Below are 21,971 nucleotides of genomic sequence, written 5' to 3'. Positions count from 1 at the left end.
ACCAGATTCTTGGCCAGGCACAGTGGCTCACGCCTGTAATCCTGGCACTTTGGGAGGCTGAGGCTGGTGGATCACCTGAGGTCAGGAGTTTCAGACCAGCCTGGCCAACATGGTGAAATGCTGTCTCTACTAAAAATACAAAAATTATCTGGGCGTGGCAGTGTGCTCCTGTAATCCTAGCTACTCAGGAGGCTGAGGCAGGAGAATCACTTGAACTTGGAGGTGGAGGTTGCAGTAAGCCAAGATTGCGCCACTGCACTACAGCCTGGGGAACAGAGCGAGACTCCGTTTAAAAAAAAAAAACAACAAAACTTAACAGATTCTTAATCATTAATTCTGGCTTCACTAACTCAAGAATCCTTGGGAAAAAGCAATGCTAATGATGGTTTCCTCTGCACTATAGGACATGAAGAGCATTTCATTTCATTCTGCATTAAAATCTGAAAACCACTGAGTTTCATTCTTCCTTGTGAATATTAAGGCCCTATTTCTAAAATACCCAATTATCTTTATTTCTGATTATTTAAAAAAAAAAAAAAAAGGCCAGGCGCATTGGCTCACACCTGTAATTCCAGCACTTTAAGAGGCTGAAGTGGTAGGATTGCTTTAGCACCAGGAGTTCGAGACCACCCTGGGCAATATAGCAAGATCCTGTCTCTATTTAAAAAAAAAAAAGAAATAAAAAATTACACAGCATATATAATCTCTTATGATTTGTCTGATCATTAGGAAATGATCAGTTAAACATGAGGAGGAGTTGGGAGTTTCACATGTTCCTATCTTAAAGTCATCCTTTATCTTAAAGTCAGTCTTTCTATTTGTAAACTATATGCCAATCTCTTTAATCTCCTCAAGGAAATCATTCCAGCACTTATCCCCCTTTCTAAATCACTGGTTTTTCATTCTTCTTTGGATCATTCCCATCAGCATACAGACATACTATAAGGTCTACCCTCTTAAAAAAATGAAACCAAGCCAAATCCTCCCTTGAGTGCACATCTCCCTGTAGCTACTGACCCATCTCTCCTCCCTCTAGCTCCCTTATAGTAAAACTTCTCATTTAGGTTATCAAAATCATTGTCTCTGTCTCCATTTGCTTTCCTCTTCTCTCTGAAACACAACCCAATCAGTATTTCCTATGCTACTACAGCTCTTGTCAAGGTTAACCATGATACCCACATTGTCAAATCCAGTGGACAATTCTTAGTGCACATTTTCCTTGACCTACCAGAAGCATTTTTCCACAAATGTGTACCCTCTTTAAGCATACAATTCGATCTTATTGGCTACTCTCCTTTAAAACACCTTTGTCCCTTGGCTTCCAAAAACCACTCTCTTAGTTTCCTACTTCATTGGCAGCTCCTTCTCAATCCCCTTTGTTTTTCATACTTTCTCTTAGCTTTATTTATTTTTTAACTAAAAATTTTTATTGATACATAATAATTGTACATTCTTTATACAGTTGATAATGGTTTGGCTGCAAGTCAAATCTCATCTTCAATTGCAGTTCCCATAATCCCCACATGTTATGGGAGGGAACTGGTTGGGGGTAGTTGAATCATGGGGGCAGTCTCCCCCATGCTATTCTCGTGACAGTGAGTAACTCCTCACGAGATCTGATGGTTTTATAAGGGGCATCCCCCTTCACTTGGCTCTCATTCTTCTTTCTCCTGCCACCTTGTGAAGAAGGATGCTTTTGCTTCCCCTTTCAGCATGATTGTAAGTTTCCTGAGGCCACCCCAGCCCTGTGGTACCGTGAGTCAATTAAACCTCTTTCCTTTATAAATTACTCAGTCTTCGGTACGTCCTTATAGCAGCGTGAAAATGGACTAATACAGGGGTACATGTGCTATTTTGATACATGCATACAATGTGTAGTGATCAAATCAGGGTAATTAGGATATCTAACACCTCACACATTAATCATTTCTTTGTGTTGGGAACATTCCAAATTCTCTTAGCTTTAAAACCTAGAGTGTCCCAGGGCTCAAACATCAGATACCTTCTCTATTCAATTTTATCCAGACTCAGAACTTTAGCATTTATCTATAGAAGACTCATACATTTACATCTCCAGCCTAGATCTTTTTCTTGAACCTCAGATTTATATATTAAATTATCTATTTTATATCTACACTTGGAGAACATCTCCTAACTGGTCTCCTTGCTTTCAACTCATGCCCCTTTATAGTTTATTCTCTACAAAGCATACCCAGTCAATGCTATTGAGTATAGATTCATAGACTGTACACTGCACAAAGGTTCCTGGCTGGGAGGGAAGAAGAGGGAGGAAGGGACAGCAAAATCCGGTCCATGCTCTGCTGGCTAAGCCATGATCCTGGTGTGGGGCTATAACTGTCCAAAGGAAGGAGCACCATTTTCTAATTCACATAAAGGCATATACTGAATAGAAACAACTCTGGCCAGACTGACTGATAATATCACACACCCTTGCCTCAAACCCTCCAAAGGCCTTCTGTCTTACTTCATGCAAAAGCCAAAGTCCTAATAATGGCCCATGAAGTCCTATACAGTCTGGCCTTTCTGACCTAATTGCCTACCACTTGCCTTCTTGCCCACTCATTCTAGCCACATGGTTCTTTGCTATTTCCTAAACCTTCCAAGCACATTCTTGCCTTAAGAAATTGCTATTCCCTCTGCCTTGAATGCTGTACACTCAGAACTTCACAGCTTATTCCTTTACTTACTTCTTGCCTCTCTTCACGTGATACCTTATTAGGGGGGCTTTCTACATAAATTAACAATTCTATTTTGGTATTTTATATCCCTGTTACACTCGTTTATTTCTCTCCATAGCATGCGCCACCTGGTAATGTTATACATTTGTATATGGTTTTTCTATCTCAAATCCCATTCTATCTAGATAAGGACAATATTTTACTCCCTGCTGCAATTCTAAGTCCCTAAAACAGTGCCTGGTGCATGGTAGGCATTCAGTAAATACTTACCAAATGAATGAACATCTACGGACTCCAAGAACCTATAATGTCCATGTTTTGAAAAACTATGGAGCTGCAGCTAACTCAGAAGTTAGGTTCTTGGCTAGGCACAGTGGCTCACGCCTGTAATTCCAACACTACGGGAGGCCAAGGAAGGAGAATCGCTTCAGCCCAGGAGTTCGAGACCAGCCTGGGCAACATAGAGAGACTATGCTGCTTGCTATTTATAAAGTCTATAGTAGTGTACAGTAATATCCCTAGGCCTTCACATTCACTCACTACTTCCTCACTGACTCACCCAGAGCAAAATCCAGTCCTGCAACTTCCATTCATGGTAAGTGCCCTACATAGGTATCATTTTTAATCTCTTATACTCTATTTTTACTATACCTTTTCTATAACTAGACATGTTTAGATACACAAATACTTACCATTGTGTTATAAGTGCTTAGAGTATTCAGTACAGCAACATGCTGTATAGATTTGTAGTCTAGGAGCAATTGGCTACATCATATAGCCTAGGTGTGTTGTAGGTTGTACCATCTGGGGTTGTGTAAGTACATTCTATGATGTTTGCACAACAATGAAATTGCCTAACAATGCATTTTTCAGAACACATCTCTGTCACTAAGTGATGCCTAATTGTAGTTATACTGTATAACATGCAATAGCAAAACATTTACTTTTATTAAATACTCATTAGAATTACTAGAATTCCCATAATTTATTCATTAGTTAAAAGTTGAACAGGAGAGAAACCTAGATAAGGCATCTGTTACTGGTCACCACATGTAACACCATCAGATGATGGCTGATTTGGCTGGAAAATACACAGCTCATCAACTAGAAAGACACAGTACAGTCATGTTGCACTTTAGGCTGTTCAATGTTTGTTTTTTGAGATGGAGTCTCTGTCACCCAGGCTGGAGTGCAGTGGTATGATCTCAGCTCACTGCAACTTCTGCCTCCTGGGTTCAAGCAATTCTTCTGCCTCAGCCTCCCTAGTACCTGGGATTACAGGTGACCGCCACCATGCCTGGCTAATTTTTGTATTTTAGTAGAGACAGGATTTCACCCTATTGGCCAGGCTGGTCTCGAACTCCTGACCTCAAGCGATCCACACACCTGGGCCTCCCAAAGTGCTGGGATTACAGGCGTGAGCCACCGTACCTGTCCATGTTCAATGTTAACATCATCATTTTAACATCAATCTATGATGCATAAGGAATACTTAAAATAATTTTCATCACACTATTTCTGTATTTACTTTCCTAGTAACACTGGGTATAATAGCAGTATTACACTCAATTCACAGCGTCATGCAACCTACATACACACAAAAGCTGTTATTTCCCATCATGCCTTCAGAAAAGGGTTACAAAGAGGAAGACAATTAATTTGACCAGAATTACTTGATTTTTTTTCCCTTCTCAGCCATCTGTTGTCCCATACATTAGAGGTTGATACCATTTCCATATTTAAACATTCAAAGAGTTATAATGACCTGGAAGGGCGCCTTGATTCACTGAAGATACAAAAGTCATCTCCATCATCCCATATTCTACTGGAGGCCTTTCTGTTGCCGCCACCTCCACCACCACCACCGCCACCGCCACCACCACCACTCCCATGAGATTTACTGGCGTGACTCCTGCCCCCTCTTCCTCCTCTAGAAGACCCTTTTCCACCTCCTTTGCCTGGCTTGCCTTTTCTTCTTACTGAAGAACTCATTTTCACCTGCAAGAGAAAAAAATTAATGTAGACATCATAAAACCAGACATGTATGATAATCCTTTGTTTGCCAAACTTATGAATATAGGCTACTTTAAAGAAACAAAGGAAAATGCATATGTAAAAAGAGCTGTTCTTGGGGCAGGATTCTGAATCTGTTCCAGTGAAAAAATTTTAAAACTACAAAATAAAAAGAGCCAGCCAGTTTAGGGATAGTATGGATAAATCTTCACAAAAGATTTATAAGCACTTCTACCTCAGGACTAATATTTAGTGAATGTCTCTGATACAGATTTCTAAACTAAAGTTGTACATCATAAACACATGGAGAAGTGTCAAAATACACATGTCTAGGCTTTAATCCTAGATTCTCATTTGGTTAGGTCTAATTTAGAGTTTTATTTATTTATTTATTTATTTAGAGATGGAGTCTTGCTCTGTCGCCCAGGCCGGACGATCTCAGCTCACTGCAACCTCTGCCTCCTGGGTTCAAGCAATTCTCCTACCTCAGCCTCTGGAGTAGCTGGGACTACAGGCACCTGCCACCACGCCCAGCTAATATTTGTATTTTTAGTAGAGATGGGGTTTCACCATGTTGGCCAGGCTGGTCTCGAACTCATGACCTCAAGTGATCCGCGCACCTCAGCATCCCAAAGTGCTTGGATTACAGGTGTGAGCCACTGCACCCGGCCTAGCATAGGATTTAAAAAATCCAGTTGAGAAGTTTTCATGTATTTAATATATGTTTTGAAAAAATTTAAATTTATATATGCTCTATCAGGAACACAGCTTGGGCTCAGAGATTCTGCCAAGGGCAAAAGGGAAGTAGGCCATAAGACAGATAGCTCCTAATCTTTTTCCAAAGGACTGACTCCATTTACAATGGAGTGTGGAGAAGTTCAAACCTAAAGGTGCTTTCAAGAATAGTGAGGTTGTGGGGAAAGGGAGATTACAGGATTAAATGAAGATGTAGTTTAGACTGTTGGCCAACTAGTTTGCAGGAAGCAAACCAAGGAATAATATCACTAGGAAGTTCCTTTTTGGGATTAGAACAAGTATTAAACTGGGATCTCAGAAACTATTGCTTCAAAGAAGCCATACTTTGGTTGGATTAGTTTGTAAAGGAATTTACTCTCCAGAGCATTGTTGAAAACAATTCAGCAATCAACCATGGGCGTACCCAAAGCTGTACCTCCCAGAGGAGCAACAACAGAGGCTTAAAATTGTAGGAGGCAAATAGACTTCACTAAAATATTCTAGCCAGTCACTAAAAATTAAACCAGCAAATAACAATAAGAAGCCCCTGAAAGGGGAGAATCAGTACCCAGAGTTGTTACAGTATGTTATCCAAAATGTTCAGTTAACAACAAAAAAGTCACAAGGCATGCAAAGAAACACGTATGACCCATACACTGGAGAGAAAAAGCACAAACTGCCTATGAGTGAGATCAGATGTCAGATTTAACAGAAAAGGAGTTCAAAATAGTCATTATAAGTATGTTCACAGAAATAAAGGAATGCACAATTAAAGCAGTAAAGGAAGGTATGATGACAATGTCATATCAAATTGAGAACATCAATAAAGAGATAAAAAATTATATATATAAAAAGAACCAAATGGGAATTCTGGAGTTGAAAAGTATACTAATTGAAATTAAAAATTCGCTAGAGAAGCTCAACCATAAACATGAACTAGCAAGAGAAAGAACTGATGAACTTGAAGACAGACTGACATTGATTATGCAAGCTGAAAACAGAGAGAATGATAAATGAAGAAAAGTGAACAGAGCCTTGGAAAAATGTGGGACACCATCAAGGGTACCATATACATATAATGAGAATACCAGAAGGAAAGGAAAGAAAGAAAAGAGCAGAAAAAATATTCAAAGAAATACTGGTAGAAAACTTCTCTGATTCATTAAAAATCAATAACCTCCACATGCAGGAAGCTCAATGGCCTCCAACTATTAGAAAATAAACACAGAGATGCACAAAATAGACATGTTGCAATAAAAATGTTGAAGGTCAAAAGACAAAGAGAAAATCATGAAAGGAGTAAGAGAAAAACAACTTATCACTTACAAGGGGGAACCCCAATAAAATTAATGACTGATTTCTTCACAGAAACAATAGAGGGCAGAAGGTAATGACATATATATTTAAAATACTCAAAGAAAAAAATAGGGCTGGGCGTGGTGGCTCACGCCTGTAATTCCAGCACTATGGGAGGCCAAGGCGGGCAGATCACGAGGTCAGGAGATTGAGACCATCTTGGCTAACACAGTGAAACCCTGTCTCTACTAAAAACACAAAAAATTAGCTGGGTGTGGTGGCACACACCTGTAGTCCCAGCTGCTTCAGAGGCTGAGGCAGGAGAATCACTTGAACATGGGAGACAGAAGATGCAGTGAGCCGAGATTGTGCCACTGCACTCCAGCCTGGGTGACAGAGTGAGACTCCGTCTCAAAAAAAAAACAACAAAAAAAAAACAACAAAAAAAAACAAAAAATAGTTAACCAAAAATCCAGAAAAGCTATCTTTCAAAAATGAAGGTAAAATGAAAACTTTCTCAGACAAACAAAACCGAGAGAATTTGTTGTCAATAGACCCACCTCACAAGAAATACTAACAGTTCTTCAAGTTGAAGCAAGTATCCCTGGATGGTAATTTAAATCTACATGAAAAAACAAAGAGTACTGATAAAGGTAATTGAGTAATTATTTTTAAAAATCCACATTTATATTGGACATTTATTTATTTGAAAACCAGTATAAAAGTATTGTCTCTTCTTTTCTCTGAAATGATTTAAAAAGCAATTATATAAAATAATATGTATATGATATAATGTTGGGCCTGTCACCTATATGAAGGTAATATGTATGTAATATATTTGCCAGTAACAGCACAAAGAAGATTGGTGGGAGCGTAATTGTGCTGTGCTGAGAAAATGACTACAGACAGTAAAGTAATACTTGTAACAAGTATCGTTGGGTATATAACATTAATAGATATAATATGTATAACAATACTATAAAAAGGAGGAAAGGAATAGAGCTATATAAAAGTAATACTTCTATGTATCTGTCTTAGTCTGTTTTCTGCTATAACAGAATACCACAGACTAGGTAATTTATAAACAACAGAAGTTTATTTGTCTCATGGTAATGGAGGCTGGGAAGTCCAAGAGCATGATGCTGGCATCTGCCGAGTGTCATCTCATGGTGGAAGATGGAAGGCAGAAGTGGGCACGATACAGAGAGAGGTACCAGCTGCCAGACTTATTTTATAATAACTCATTCTTTTTTTTTTTTTTTTTGAGACAGTCTCGCTCTGTTGCCCCGGCTGGAGTGCAGTAGCATGGTCTCGGCTTACTGCAAGGTCTGCCTCCCTGCTTCATGCCATTCTTCCACCTCAGCCTCTGGAGTAGCCGGGACTACAGGTGACCGCTGCCGGCTAATTTTTTGTTTTTGTATTTTCAGTAGAGACAGGGTTTCACCGTGTTAGCCAGGATGGTCTCGATCTCTTGACCTTGTGATCTGCCTGCCTCGGCCTCCCAAAGTGCTGGGATTACAGGCATGAGCCACCGCGCCCGGCCTAATAACTCATTCTTGCTATAACTAACCCACTCCCATGCTAGTGACATTAAACCATTAATAAGGGCTCTGCCCTCATGATTGAATTACCTGTTATTAGGCCCCATCTCCTAACACTGTTGCATTGGAAATTAAATGTCTAATACATGAACTTTGGGGGTAAACATTCAAACCATAGCAATATTGCTGGAATTAAGCTAATATAAATCTGAAGCTGTTCATAAACCCCAAAGCAATCACAAAAATACTACATTAGAAAATATTCACTTAATGACTAAATGCAAATGAAAGCATAAAGTAAGAACAGAAGAAAAAATAGACACTGAGAAATACAGACATCCAAAAGTAGAATAGAGTTAGATGTAATTCTCAGTATATAGACAATAAAAATAAATGTGAGAGAATAAAGCAGTCCAATCAAAAGACAGAGATTGTCAGACTTGATTAACAAACAGAATCCAAATATATTCTGTCTGCAGGAGAGGCACTTTAAATTCAAAGACACAATAAATGAAAAGTAAAAGGATGGAAAAAGATGATCTTGCAAACAGCAACTACAAGAAAGGTGGAGTGGCTATGTTAATAGCTGACAAAACAGACTTTAAAGCAAAAAAATATTACTAGAGATAGGGATATTTCTTAATGATAAAAGGGTTAATCTGCCAGGAAATGATAACAATTAAAAACACATATGTACCTAATAATAAGGCACCAAAATACACAAAGCAACAACTGACAGAAATGAAGGGAGAATTAGACAATTCAATAATAAGAGTAGGAGACTTCAGTACCTCACTTTTAATGGTAGAACAACTAGACAGAGGATCAACAAGGAAATAAAAGACTTGAACAACACTCTAACCAACTAGACCTAATAGGTGTCTATAGAACACTCCACCCAACAACAAACTATACATACTTCTCAAGTACACATGAAACATTTTCCAGGATAGACCATGTTAGGTGATAAAAGAAACCTCAATACATTTTTTTTTTTTTAGACAGAGTCTTGCTCTGTCGCCCAGGCTGGAGTGCAGTGGCGCAATCCTGGCTCACAGCAACCTCCGCCTCCCAGGTTCAAGCAATTCTCCTGCCTCAGCCTCCCGAGTAGCTGGGACTACAGGCACCCGCCACCATGCTCCCTGACTAATTTTTGTATTTTTAGTAGAGATGGTGTTTCACCATGTTGGTCAGGCTAGTCTCGAATTCCTGACCTCAGGTGATCCGTCCACCTTGGCCTCCCAAAGTGCAGGGATTACAGGCGTGAGCCACTGTGCCCAGCCGTAAACCTCAATAAATGTAAAAAGAAAGAAATAATATGAACTATGTTCTCCAACCAAAATGGAATTAGAAATCAAAAGCTAGAAAAAATTTGGGAAACTCACAAATATGTGGATATTAAACTAGGTCTTCCTAGGTATTCCTTTCTTCAAAATTCCTGATGATTATACATATGTATTCAGTGTTTATCTTAAGTTCGTCTCTCCTTTCTACTCCCAGAAAGCTCTTTGAAAATAAGACCATGTCTATTTTGATTACCACTGTACCCTTAACACAGTGCCTAGCATATGGTAGGAATTCAATATCTATTTGTGGAATGAATGATTGAAGGTTGAAAAAACGACTTATGTGGGAATGGAGATTTGTTCATCTATTTATTCATTCCACAAATATTTATTGAGCACTTATTATGTGCCAGATCCTAGGGATACAACAGCAAAAAAGACAAAATTTCTGCTTCATGAAGCTTACCTTCTAGAGGGTAAGACAGACATTAAACAAATAGATATATATTATAACTTAAGTGCTATCAAGGAAAAAAAAAAACCCTGAGGCAGTTATTTTAGATAGAGTGGTTGGGAAAGGCCTCTTTGAGATTTTAAAGGACATCCGGAAGAAATTGAGAGAATGAGCTATGAAATAGTCATCCCTCGGTATACACAGGGGATTGGTTCCAGAACCCCCATGTATACCAAAATCCACGGATACTCAAGTTCTCCAGTCAGCCCTGTAGAACCTGCATAGAGGAAAAGTTGGCCCTCTGTATGTGGGTTTTGCATTCCAGGAATACTGTCTTTTCTTTTTTCTTTCTTTCTTTTTTTTTGAGACTGGATCTTGCTCTATCACCCAGGCTGCAGTGCAGTGGTACGATCACAGCTTACTGCAGCCTCGATCTCCTAGGCTCAAGCAATCCTCCTGCCTCAGCCTCCTGAATAGCTGGGACCACAGGCGCACCACCACACCCAGCTACTTTAAACATTTTTTAGTAGAGATGAGGTTTCGCTTTGCTGCCCAAGCTGGTCTTGTACTCCTGAGCTCAAGCAATCCTCTCACCTTGGCCTCCCAAAGTGCTGAGATTACCGGCATGAGCCACTGTGCCTAGTTGAAATACTGTATTTTTTTTTATTTTTATTTTTGAGACAGAGTCTCACTCTGTCGCCCAGGCTGGAGTGCACTGGCGCAGTCTCAGCTCACTGCAACGACCACCTCCCGGGTTCACGCCATTCTCCTGCCTCAGCCTCCTGAGTAGCTGGGACTACAGGCACCCGCCACCATGCCCGGCTAATTTTTTGTATTTTTAGTACACCGTGTTAGCCAGGATGGTCTCGATCTCCTGACCTCGTGATCCGCCCGCCTCGGCCTCCCAAAGTGCTCGGATTACAGGCGTGAGCCACCGCGCCCGACCTGAAATACTGTATTTTCAATCTGTGTCGGGTTTGAAAAAATCCACCTGTAAGTGGAGCCGTGTAGTTCAAACCCATGTTGTTCAAACGTCAACTTTACTCACAAAAATGTAGAGTCATTAAAATCTTAACAGGCAAGAAAAATAACAGGTCAAACTGAATTCTGTAAGGTTGTGCACCAATAATTACCTATTATTTCTAAAATTTAGGGAAATGAAATAACAAATCAGACAGATTAGAACTTCATCTCAAAAACCATGCAGCCCAGGTAAATTTGTGTACTGAGAAACATTAGGAAAAAGCAAGAGGATACTTACGCTGATTCAAAACAAGTTGTCTCACACCAACCCAGAAAATGTTACTTTTACAACTAGATCTGAGATATGCGCTTAACATTTTAAACGAAGATTTACTGACTGTAATGGTATCCAATACCACTCTCCCAGAGTTTTCCAGGGAATAGGAATTAGGTTGTATAATCCACTTGGTTAGATTCCACTATCTATTCCATCTAGCCCGGGAAGACTCCAACTATCTTTCTTCACCATGGATACAGGGACCTAAGTTTGGCTGTAAGAGTATTCTTTGTTTGATAGCCAAGGCACTGAAAAGTGACTACACACTACTCTCCTCCCAGGCAGATCTCTGACTGATCACAATATATCCAGCTCCATCCAGATATCCAGATCTCGTATCCTTTTTCGAACTCACATCGTCCCCACCCTTCTCCCCAAAAAAGCCACACAGACGGAGACAGAGAATGGAGCCTGATCCCTTCAATCAACCCCTTAGCCTGCTCCAAGCCTGAATTTCACGCCCCGCCCCCCCGGCCCCAACCTGCAGTTTGAGCGTGGACAACCTCAGCGGCAGAGCTCGCCTTGGTCCGGTACCAGTGCCTGGGATCCTGCTGGTCCAGATTCACCGGCCCCAGGCAGACAGGATGAAACACACTGGGCCGCGATGCTCCTCAGATCCCGACCACTCCTGGAGCAGGAGGCGGCAGACACACTGACAAACAGGGTGACGCGCACAGCGTGCGCACAACGCGCATCACTTGTCCGCAGAAGTGGAAGACGTACCTGGCTCGCAGAGTTGGGTCCCGAGCCGGCTGTCGGGAGGTGCTGCCCAAGGGTCAGAGGTCCAAACTGGACTTGGCCACCCTCACGGTTCTCACTTGGAGCAGCCCTGCGGTGGCCCAGCTGCAGCGGCACAGCCCCGGCGCCTTCTGATTGGCTCAGCTTCAGCCCCTCGCGTATTCGCTTCCGGGTGAGAGGTGCCCGGTAGCCCCAGCAACCAAGTCGCACCTGGAGCTGTCCTAGCGCCTAGTTCTCTCCCGGCCGCAGAGCTGGCCACCCAGGGGGAGTCGCAGTGTTTGGAAGATCTCTCTAACACCTCTCGGCCAAGTGAGTGCCCCTCCTCCTAACGACCCGGGCAGAGAAGAGCTCCTTTAAGTCGAACTAGCGTGGAGTCAGAACCTGCTTGGCTCCCGGTAACTCCTGTGGGGGTGTGATATGTTTCCTGACCGTCTAGCCGAGGGGCACGGGGGAATCCCTGGTCTGGGAATCTAGCTCTGATTCTGTTGTTAATTCGCTGTTGAGACACCCGAGGCGCGTGCCAACCTCCCTGGGCCTCAGTTTCCGCTATGGTGCCGGGTGGTCTCTGTGAGGTTCCCTCTAGCTCTGACATTCCCAAGTTTCGAATGTAGAACATTTTAGCGGCAATTGAAAACAGTCCAGTTTCTGATATGATTACGTTTAATGCTCTGCTTCATAGGCACTTAACGATTCCTTCCGAAGTGCCCTTCATTCACTAGACGTTCTGTTACTATTAGTACTAAACACGGAGTCGGACAGTAGGGTGAGAAGAGATTTGACTAATCTGCCATCCGTGTCCTGGAGGAACTGGGTAGGATAGGGGATCCCGATACAAAAGCATGGTTTTAATAGAACCTTAAGTACTACAGTAGGAACAGGCCCAGAGTGCCGTGGGGGTTCCTGAAGGGGTCTGAGGTTGACAAGTAATGAGAAGAAAGGCTTTGTGGGAGAGCTCATACCTGAGCTGGGGCTACAAGAATACAATAGCTAATATTTACAGAGTTTAGACACTGGGCTAAGTGCTTTAACTAGATTAGCACATTTACTTAATTTGCCCCATCTAAGGATGAGGAAACTGAGGCATAAGATAATTATTTGTCCAAGGCCAAAGAAAATGGTGGAGTCTGGATGCAAAGCTAGGTAGTCCGATGCCAGAGCATGAACCCCTACTACTCTATTTTGCCAACTCTTGAGGATGAATAGCCGTTAACCAGGTAAAGAAGAGAAGGGTGTTCCACCCAGAGTACAGCATGGCATCTGTGGGAAACTACAAGCAGGTCTGGTAATCTAGTTAGTTATCATTAATTAAACGCTTAGAAAGTAGCTCTGACGCCTGTAGTTCCAGCTACTTGGGAGGCTGAGGCAGGAGAATGGCGTGAACCCGGGAGGCGGAGGTTGCAGTGAGACGAGATCAAGCCACTGCACTCCAGCCTGGGCGACAGAGCGAGACTCCGTCTCAAAAATAAATAAATAAGAAAGAAAGTAGCTCTGTGTCCCTGCTCTCTTGGAATTTCAAATCTTGCAGACATGTAAATAACTAATTAATGAGCACACATGGCAATTTCTATATACCACCATACTTCACCCTTTATCCACAACCAAATCTTAGAAATTATAGGGAAAAAATAAGCAGACATAACTAAATTCAGATTTTTCTAAGATTTAGTGTTAATTAGTGTCTACATTTAACCCCTAAATGAGATCAGAATTCTAGCAAGATTGCTCTCTATCCTCCACACCATTTCCATATTGATATTACCTGAGTTTTAGTTACAGATTCTTTTTTTTTCTTTTTGAGTTTTTAATTTTGGTGGAGATGGAATCTCACTATGTTGCCCAGGATGGTCTCAAACTCCTGGGCTGAAGCAGTCCTCCCACCTCACCCACCCAAAGCGTTGGGATTACAGGCATGAGCCACCAGATTCTATTTTTAAAACTTAATTTTTTTTTATTTTATTATTTTTTTAAGACAGAGTCTTGCTGTCTCACCCAGGCTGGAGGGCAGGGTGTGATCGGACTCACTGCAGCCTTCACTTCCTGGGCTCAAGCGATCCTCCCGCCTCAGCCCCCCAAGTAGCCTGGATGACAAGCATTCAACACCACACCCAGCTAATTCTTGTATTTTTTGTGGAGAATGGGTTTCACCATGTTGCCCAGGCTGGTCTCGAACTCCTAGGCTCAAGCAACCCACCCTCCTCAGCCTCCCGAAGTGCTGGGATTCCAGGCATGAGCCAGTAATTCATCCTACCAGTGTGCCTGCCAGTTTCCATGATTTTAGACTGATAGTTTCTTTGGATGTAGAATATTAGGTTGGAAATAATTTTGTCTCGGAATTTTAAAGACATAGTGCCATTTTTTTTAAGAATCCACTGTTGCTAATGTCAGTCCTTTGTAGTTTATTGTAGGTAATCTGGTTTTTGTTTGCTTGTTTTTAACTAGCCTAGCTGGCCTTTGGTCTTTATGTCATGAAATTGTACTGTAACCTGTCTAGGTGTGGGATTTTGCTTAGTTCCCATTTGTAGTCCAAGCAGTCATTTTCTTCAGTTCTGAGAAAAATTTGGCTATTTATTCAAATATCCCTTATTCTTTCCCTCTGGAATTCTTATTAGACTGACAGTAGCCTTTTGGATCCACTTTCCATTATTTTAAAATTCTTTGTGCTACTTTCTTTTTTTTTAATTAAAAAAATTTTTTTCCAGCCATCTCACTCACACTTTGTGCTACTTTCTAAGCACATTTTTCAGCTTAATGTTCCAGTTCACTAATTTGTTTTCAATCGTATCTATTCTGCTTTTCATCCCTTCTAAGAAGTTTTATTTCACCAATTATATTATTCATTTCCTGGATTGCTAATTGTTTTTTGTTTTTTATAATCACCTGTTCCTATTTCAAGGATACTAATACTCTCCCTTTCTCTCTGAGGATGTTACAGTTTAAGTCCTCTACCTATTGTGTTAACTCTGTTTCCTCAGTGATGAGCCTCCAAGCCTTTCTCAAGTGGTACCTAAATTAATTTTTAAATTCCCTTGCCCCACCCGTAAAGACTGATTCAGTAGATGTGGGGTAGAGAGAAGAAACTTAGAAGCATCTCAGGTGATTCTGAAGGATGGGCCTGCATACCCTCTCTACATAAGTTTTCTTCAGTATCGGAAAATACAGTTTCTAATGTTTTAGTCCACAAAGTGTCCAGGGATCTGAGGCCCAGAGTCCCCCTCAGTCTTGCGGTCCTCTTTCTTCCTTTTTCACTTGGTCTCCATTCCAGTCTCATTCTGTGTGGACCTACCAGCCCTTCCCCACTTGCTATCTTTATTTTCCATTTCTTCCTACTGCCAATTTAAAGATTCCTCACTCCACCTTACCTCTGTGGGACAATCAGTAAATCATATGGGCTACCAAAGAGAAATAAAAACATATCCACACAAAAATCTGCACACCAATTTTTTTTTTACTCCTAGGAAGCTGTATGTTTTGAAAATGTACATCAGTGTTTATAGCAGTATTATTCATAATGGCCTCAAACTGGAAACAACCTACATGTCCATGAACTGATGAATGAATAAACAAAATATGCTATTTCTGTACAACATATTTATACAATATACTTGGCTATAAAAAGGAATGAAGTACTGATACACGATACAACATGGATGAGCCTTGGAAACATTAAGTGAAACGAGCCAGACATAAAGGACCACATATTATATGATTTCATTTATAAGAAATGCCCAGAATAGGCAAATCCCTGAGGCAGAAAGTAGATTAGTGGTTGCCAGGGGTTTGGGGTTGTCGGGGGAGGGGTGTTTGAGGGGAATCATAATGGGTAACTGCTAATGTGTACAGAGTTTCTTTCTGGGATGATGAAAATATTCTAAAATTAGATTGTGATGATAGTTGCACAACTCTGAATATACTAAAAAAATCAAATTGTATTTTTTTAAAGGGTAGATTTTGTGGTGTGTGAATTATATATTAATAAAGCTATCATAATAAATAAATTTTAAAAGAGATCATCTAGGCAAAATTGTTTATTTCCCCGGGACCCTACATTAGACAATGGAAATACCAAGTAATCATGATATGATGTGATCTTGAGAAGTAAGTCCATTTGGATAGTGCTGAAAGCACATTGGGTATAGGTCTTATGACATAAGAATATTTACACTTGGTTGGGTGTGGTGGCTCACATTTGCATCCCCAGCACTTTGGGAGGCTGAGGCGGGAGGATCGCTTGAGCCCAGGAGTTTGAGACTGGCCTGGGCAATGTAGTGAAACCTTGCCTCTATCGAAAAAAAAGTAAACTTATGTCACTGTTTTTAAATCTTGTAAAACAGCTTCAGAAGTGTATAAGATCAGCTTTATCTTTCCAAATGGAGACAAGTATGGTAAGCATACGCTTCAATTACTTTTTCTGCACAGAAAATTAAATAGCTTAGGAATAAAAAACTGAGACTGTTAAATTTTATAAAACTACTATTAGGATATTAACTTTATTAACTAAAATAACAGAAATCCTAATAGATAAAGAGCTTTTAAAATCAAAATTCCAATGCCTTGGAAACCTATGGGATCTGTCAATCTTCCTGGCCCTTGAGTCTCAATTGTTACAAGATGTTCTATGTCCATGGATTTACTCATCTCCGGTCTCACTGGTTTCAGTGCTAGGGAGCCAAAGAAACCCATGAGGTGTAGTTGCGATTAGGCCCAGACATAACTATTCTCATTTATAATCTTCAGTATTTCTCCTCTGTTTAGATGGTGACTGCACAAGAACATCTTCTGGAATCTACGAGAGAAATGGAATAGGTATTCATACCACTCCTAATGGGATTGTCTACACAGGAAGCTGGAAAGATGACAAGGTATTATTGTTGTTTTTAATACTGGCAGTGGATAAATAACCCTGTGGGTTTAGTGATTCCAGGCATTTCACCATTAATCAAAAACTCCTATGAGTAGACTATATAATAAAAATAACAAATGATCATATTAACATATATTAACTTATGAGTAATATTAAATTCACTGTAGAAAGCTAATCATCGTTACTTTCTTTCTCATCTCCTATTCATTCAGTAAAGCTGAATCCGTTACATAATTTTCTCATTTAATCCTCATAATAACCTCATGAGATAGGTACCATTAATACTCTATTTTACAAATGAGGAAAAAATCAGGCTCAGGTTTCTTGCCCAGCTAGTAAATGATAAAACAGGAAAGTATACCCTGGTCTGCTCAAATCCAAATTTGAATTCTTAACAACTACTTTGTACTGGTTTCCTGAACTAACTAAACTGGTTGCCCTTTAAGATTTCTGATACATTCAGGGTATCTTGAGGACCCCTATTATCTTCATCATGGACCACCTGATGTTCAAATGTCCCAGATCCAGAACATTTGATTTACTGGGCTTCACAGATAGATACAGATGAAGGAAAATGATAAAAATGTTGTCTTTATACTATGGAAATAAAGGACAATACAAAGTTGGTTAAGTAATAATTAGCAGATGATAGACTTATATTTGTACATTTTTTAAAGGTTCTCGGGAAACTGAAGATTAGTTTCTAAGGTAATTTCCTTTGTTACAAACAGATGAATGGTTTTGGAAGACTTGAGCATTTTTCAGGAGCAGTATATGAAGGACAATTTAAGGATAATATGTTTCATGGACTGGGGACTTACACATTCCCAACTGGGGCAAAGTATACTGGAAATTTCAATGAAAATAGGTAAGCTTAAAATAAAAAAAAATCACTGCATTTCTAAAAGATTCTTTTCTGGTATGTTTGCTTAAATTCTTATTTATTTATTTATTTATTGAGACAGAGTCTCCCTCTGTCATCCAGGCTGGAGTGCAGTGGAGTGATCTCGGCTCACTGCAACCTCTGCCTCCCGGGTTCAAGCGATTCTCTTGCCTCAGCCACCCAAGTAGCTGGGTCCACAGATGTGCACTACCACACCCAGCTATTTTTTGTATTTTCAGTAGGGACGGGGTTTCACCGTGTTGACCAGGCTGGTCTAGAACTCCTGACCTCAAGTGATCTGCCTGCCTCGGCCTCTCAGAGTGCTGAGATTACAGGCGTGAGCCACTGTGCCCAGCTGCTTAAATACTATATTTAGTTAATTCTAAATATTCTTTTATGATATAGTTTCTAAAAATTGTTGGAGGCCAGGTGCGGTGGCACAGCACCTCAAACATCATTGATAGTCAGGAAATATTTGTTGAATAAGTGAAGTAATTAAGCTAGATAACCGATGTAAACTTTTCATTTTTTTAACTCATTGTTTTGGTTTTGTGTGAACCTAGATTATGTGATCCTAAAATCTTGGACACCAAATAATTGTTTGTGTTTGTTTGGAATAGTACGTGGTTTTTTTTTTTTTTTTTTTGGTTTGTTTGTTTTTTTGGTAGGATATGAAAGCAGGATGCTGGGTTTAAAAGCAAAGCTTGAAAGTAGAGGATATAATCTTCAGACATAGTATATATTATGCTAGAAAATCTTATATCTGGACTGTAAATTATTCATCTTTGTTAATGGAAAACTTATTTTCTACTGTTGCAGGGTGGAAGGTGAAGGGGAATATACTGATATCCAAGGACTAGAATGGAGTGGTAACTTTCATTTTACAGCTGCTCCAGACCTGAAATTAAAGCTTCACATGTAGATGTGATGTTAAATTAAAGTTGAAATGTAGTAATTGAAGCTTCTAGTTGTAAGGAAAGCAACTTAATCTGTTATATGAAATGACTTCATACACTACCCCTATAAGTTTGCCAATAAAACCATCACTTGCTTACACCTTTTTGAACTTTATATTCATTGTCTTAGAATTAGTTTAAAATAAATGACATGATTCAATTCAGTCTGCTTATTATAATAACTATGGCAGAACCATCCAAATCTTGGCAAAGTTGATTTCCAATCCTCTGTTTGAGTTTTGTCATCTTTTTTTTTTTTTCTAGTTTGTGCTTGGGTGTCCTGGTCAACATCCGACCTCTTTAAAAAAAACACTTTTTTTTTTTTAGGCTGTAATACATTTTATTCATTTCTTATTATTTTCTAACTTTTATTTTAGGTTCAGGCATACATGTGCAGGTTTGTTATACAGGTAAACTCATGTCACAGGGTTTGTTATACAGATTATTTTGTCCCCTAGGTACTAAGCATAGTACCAATAGTTATTTTTTCTGATCCTCTCCCTCCTCCCAACCACCATCCTCAGGTAGCCCCAGTGTCTGTTGTTCCTTTCTTTGTGTCCACAAGTTCTCATCATTTAGCTCCCACTTATAAGTGAGAACATTCGGTATTTGGTTTTCTCTTCCTGTTCTGTTAGTTTCCTAAGGATAATGAACACAATTTTAAGTGTACAATACGTTATTGTTGACTATAGGTACAATGTTGTACAGCAGATCTCTAGAGCTTATTCATCTTGCTTGACTGAAACTTTATGGCCTTTTATTAGTTACCTCTTATTTTCCCATCACCCCAGCCCCTGGTAACCATTATTCTGCTCTTTGATTCTATGAATTTGACTATTTTATTTTTCTTATTTTTTATTTTTTTGAGATGGGGTTTCACTCTTTTTGCCCAGGCTGGAGTGCAACAGCGCAATCTTGGCTCACTGCAACCTCTGCCTGCCGGGTTCAAGCTATTCTCCTGCCTCAGCCTCCCGAGTGGCTGGGATTACAGGCACATGCCACCATGCCCAGCTAATTTTTGTATTTTTAGTAGAGATGGGGTTTCACCATGTTTGCCAGGCTGGTCTCGAACTTCTGATCCACCCGCCCTCAGCCTCCCAAAGTCCTGGGATTACAGGTGTGAGCCACCCCACTCGGCCACATTTGACTATTTTAAATACCTCATACTTAAAAGTGGAATCATATAGTACTGGTGTTTCTGTGACTGGCTTATTTAGAATAATGTCCTCAGGGTTCATCCATGTTGTCACAAATCACAGGATTTCTCTTTTAAGGCTGAGTAGTATTCCATTATATGTGTAAACCACATTTTCTTTATTCATTGTGGTGGACTGCTGCTATATGAGTCAGCAATCCTACTTCTGGGTGTTTATCCAAAAGAATTGAAGCCGGGTGCAGTGGCTCATGCCTGTAATCCCAGTACTTTGGGAGGCCAGGCAGGCCAGGAGTTCAAGACCAGCCTGGCCAACATGGTGAAACCCCATCTCCACTGAAAATACCAAAAAATTAGCCAGGGGTGGTGGACGTTTAGTTTGTTTCCACATCTTGACTATTGTGAATAGTGCTGCAGTGAGCATAGGAGTACTAATATTTATTTGAGATCTTGATAGCAATTCTTTTTTTTTTTTTTTTTTTTTTTTGAGATAGAGGAGTCTCACTCTGTTGCCCGGGCTGGAGTGCAGTGGTGTGATCTCGGCTCACTGCAACCTCTGCTTTATGGGGTCAAGCAATTCTTGTGCCCTGGCTACCCGAGTAGCCAGGATTACAGGTGTGGTCCACCATCCCTGGCTAATTTTTTGGTATTTTCAGTAGAGACAGGGTTTCACCATATTGGCCAGGCTGGTCTTGAACTCCTGGCCTGCCTGGCCTCCCAAAGTGCTGGGATTACAGGCATGAGCCACTGCACCCGGCTTCAATTCTTTTGGATAAACACCCAGAAGTAGGATTGCTGACTCATATAGTAGTTTTTTGTTGTTGTTATTTATTTATTTATTATTATTATTATTTTAATGTGGACCACTTCACAAATCTGCATGTCATCTTTGCACAGGGGCCATGCTCATCTTCTCTGTATCATTCCAATTTTAGTGTGTGTTCTGCCAAAGAAAGTACAGTAGTTATATTTTTAATCTCTTGAGGAACTTCCATAGGATTTACCATAGCAGCTGCACCATTTTGCATTCCCAGCAACAGTGGGCAAGTGTATGGTAACCCAGTTCTTCCCACTTTCTTTCTGTGCCCTTACTGAAAATCACAGAGTACCTTGACTGCTCTGTGACCCAGCTGGCTATATGTTTTTCTCAGCAGGCTTGAACCCAAACTGGGCCTTGAACATTCCCAAGCACTGAGAAAGGTATTTCGGTTGTTGCTCAAAACACTGAAACTGGCCCCCAGCCCTGAGCCAAATTTCTCAAACTGTCATAGAAACTCCAAACTCTGATCCCCTTGCTGCAGACATACCTGGGTAGAACATTCCTTTTCTCTCTCAGCAATTGCTGCAGCGCTCTGTAAGGAAGTTTCCCTAATAAATTCTTTGGACTGATCACCCTAGAGCTTAGAGTTTTTTCTTTGGTATTCCAGCCAGCCCTATCTCAGGACAGTTGGAGACTCCCTTGTGGGAAGTCCCCCTGCCACTGCTTTTGGGGTGATTCCAGCCGAGGATTTGAGGGTTTAGAGAGACAAAACAGCAAGGGTTCAATTTCTCCACCTCCTTAGCATTTGTTTTTTGTTTTTGATGATAGCCATCCTGTCTGGTATAAGGTGGTATCTCATTGTAGTTTTCATTTCTATTTCTGTGATGATTAGTGACATCGAGCATTTTTCCAAATACCTATTGACCATTTATATGTCTTCTTTGAAAAAATGTCTGTTCAGTTCCTAATCCATTTTTAAATCAGGTTATTAATTTTTTTTACCATTGAGTTGTAAGAATTCCTTATATATTTTACAGATTAAATCCTGATCTGATATATGATTTGCAGATATTTTCACCCATTCTGTAGGTTGTTACCTTTTCACTCTGTTGATTGTTTCCTTTGCTGTGCAGAAGATTTTGGTTTGATGTAGTTCCACTTGTTTATTTTTTGTTTTGTTGCCTGTGCTTTTGGTGTCATTATCCATGAAATCATTGCCAAGATCGATGTCATGAAGATTTTCCCCTGTTTCCAACAACACATGGAAAGGGTCATATACCATGACCAAGTGAGATT

General features: G+C 40.3%; 2 protein-coding genes and 1 non-coding gene across 7 annotated transcripts in view; 1 reads left to right on the top strand and 2 right to left on the bottom strand.

The window, feature by feature from the left end:
* The window catches only part of DHX57 (DExH-box helicase 57), a 78,294-nt gene extending 65,975 nt beyond the window's left edge, over positions 1 to 12,319 (bottom strand). Inside the window, exons 1-2 of one of the 5 annotated variants that reach the window (XR_008676808.2) lie at positions 12,048 to 12,191; positions 4,465 to 4,697 (exon numbers count right to left, since the gene is read on the bottom strand). Coding sequence is in view for 2 of the 5 variants with exons in the window: in XM_019021186.4 (XP_018876731.3) it covers positions 4,465 to 4,691 (227 nt within the window). In the remaining 3 variants the exon portion in view is untranslated. Of the gene's footprint in view, positions 1 to 3,391; positions 3,598 to 4,464; positions 4,698 to 11,805 lie in introns of those variants that run through there. The other 4 variants (XM_019021186.4, XM_055377739.2, XM_055377742.2 and 1 more) reach the window with 4 other exon arrangements.
* MORN2 (MORN repeat containing 2) lies at positions 12,239 to 18,862 on the top strand (the record flags this gene model as incomplete). Its single annotated transcript, XM_019021190.4, has 5 exons — positions 12,239 to 12,371; positions 16,394 to 16,444; positions 16,815 to 16,921; positions 17,655 to 17,791; positions 18,626 to 18,862. Coding segments are annotated over 5 exons (531 nt in total), but the record flags the coding sequence as incomplete, so codon positions are not given.
* Positions 18,863 to 20,767: 1,905 nt separating this feature from the next.
* LOC115933704 (U6 spliceosomal RNA) lies at positions 20,768 to 20,870 on the bottom strand. Its single transcript, XR_004069558.3, has one exon. It is a non-coding gene; the product is annotated as a U6 spliceosomal RNA (small nuclear RNA).
* Positions 20,871 to 21,971: the final 1,101 nt, after the last annotated feature.

This window comes from Gorilla gorilla, chromosome 12, assembly GCF_029281585.2.
Source record: "Gorilla gorilla gorilla isolate KB3781 chromosome 12, NHGRI_mGorGor1-v2.1_pri, whole genome shotgun sequence".
Lineage (NCBI taxonomy): Eukaryota > Metazoa > Chordata > Mammalia > Primates > Hominidae > Gorilla > Gorilla gorilla.
The sequence above is the reverse complement of the archived record's forward strand: the minus strand, read 5'-3'. Positions and strand labels throughout refer to the sequence as shown.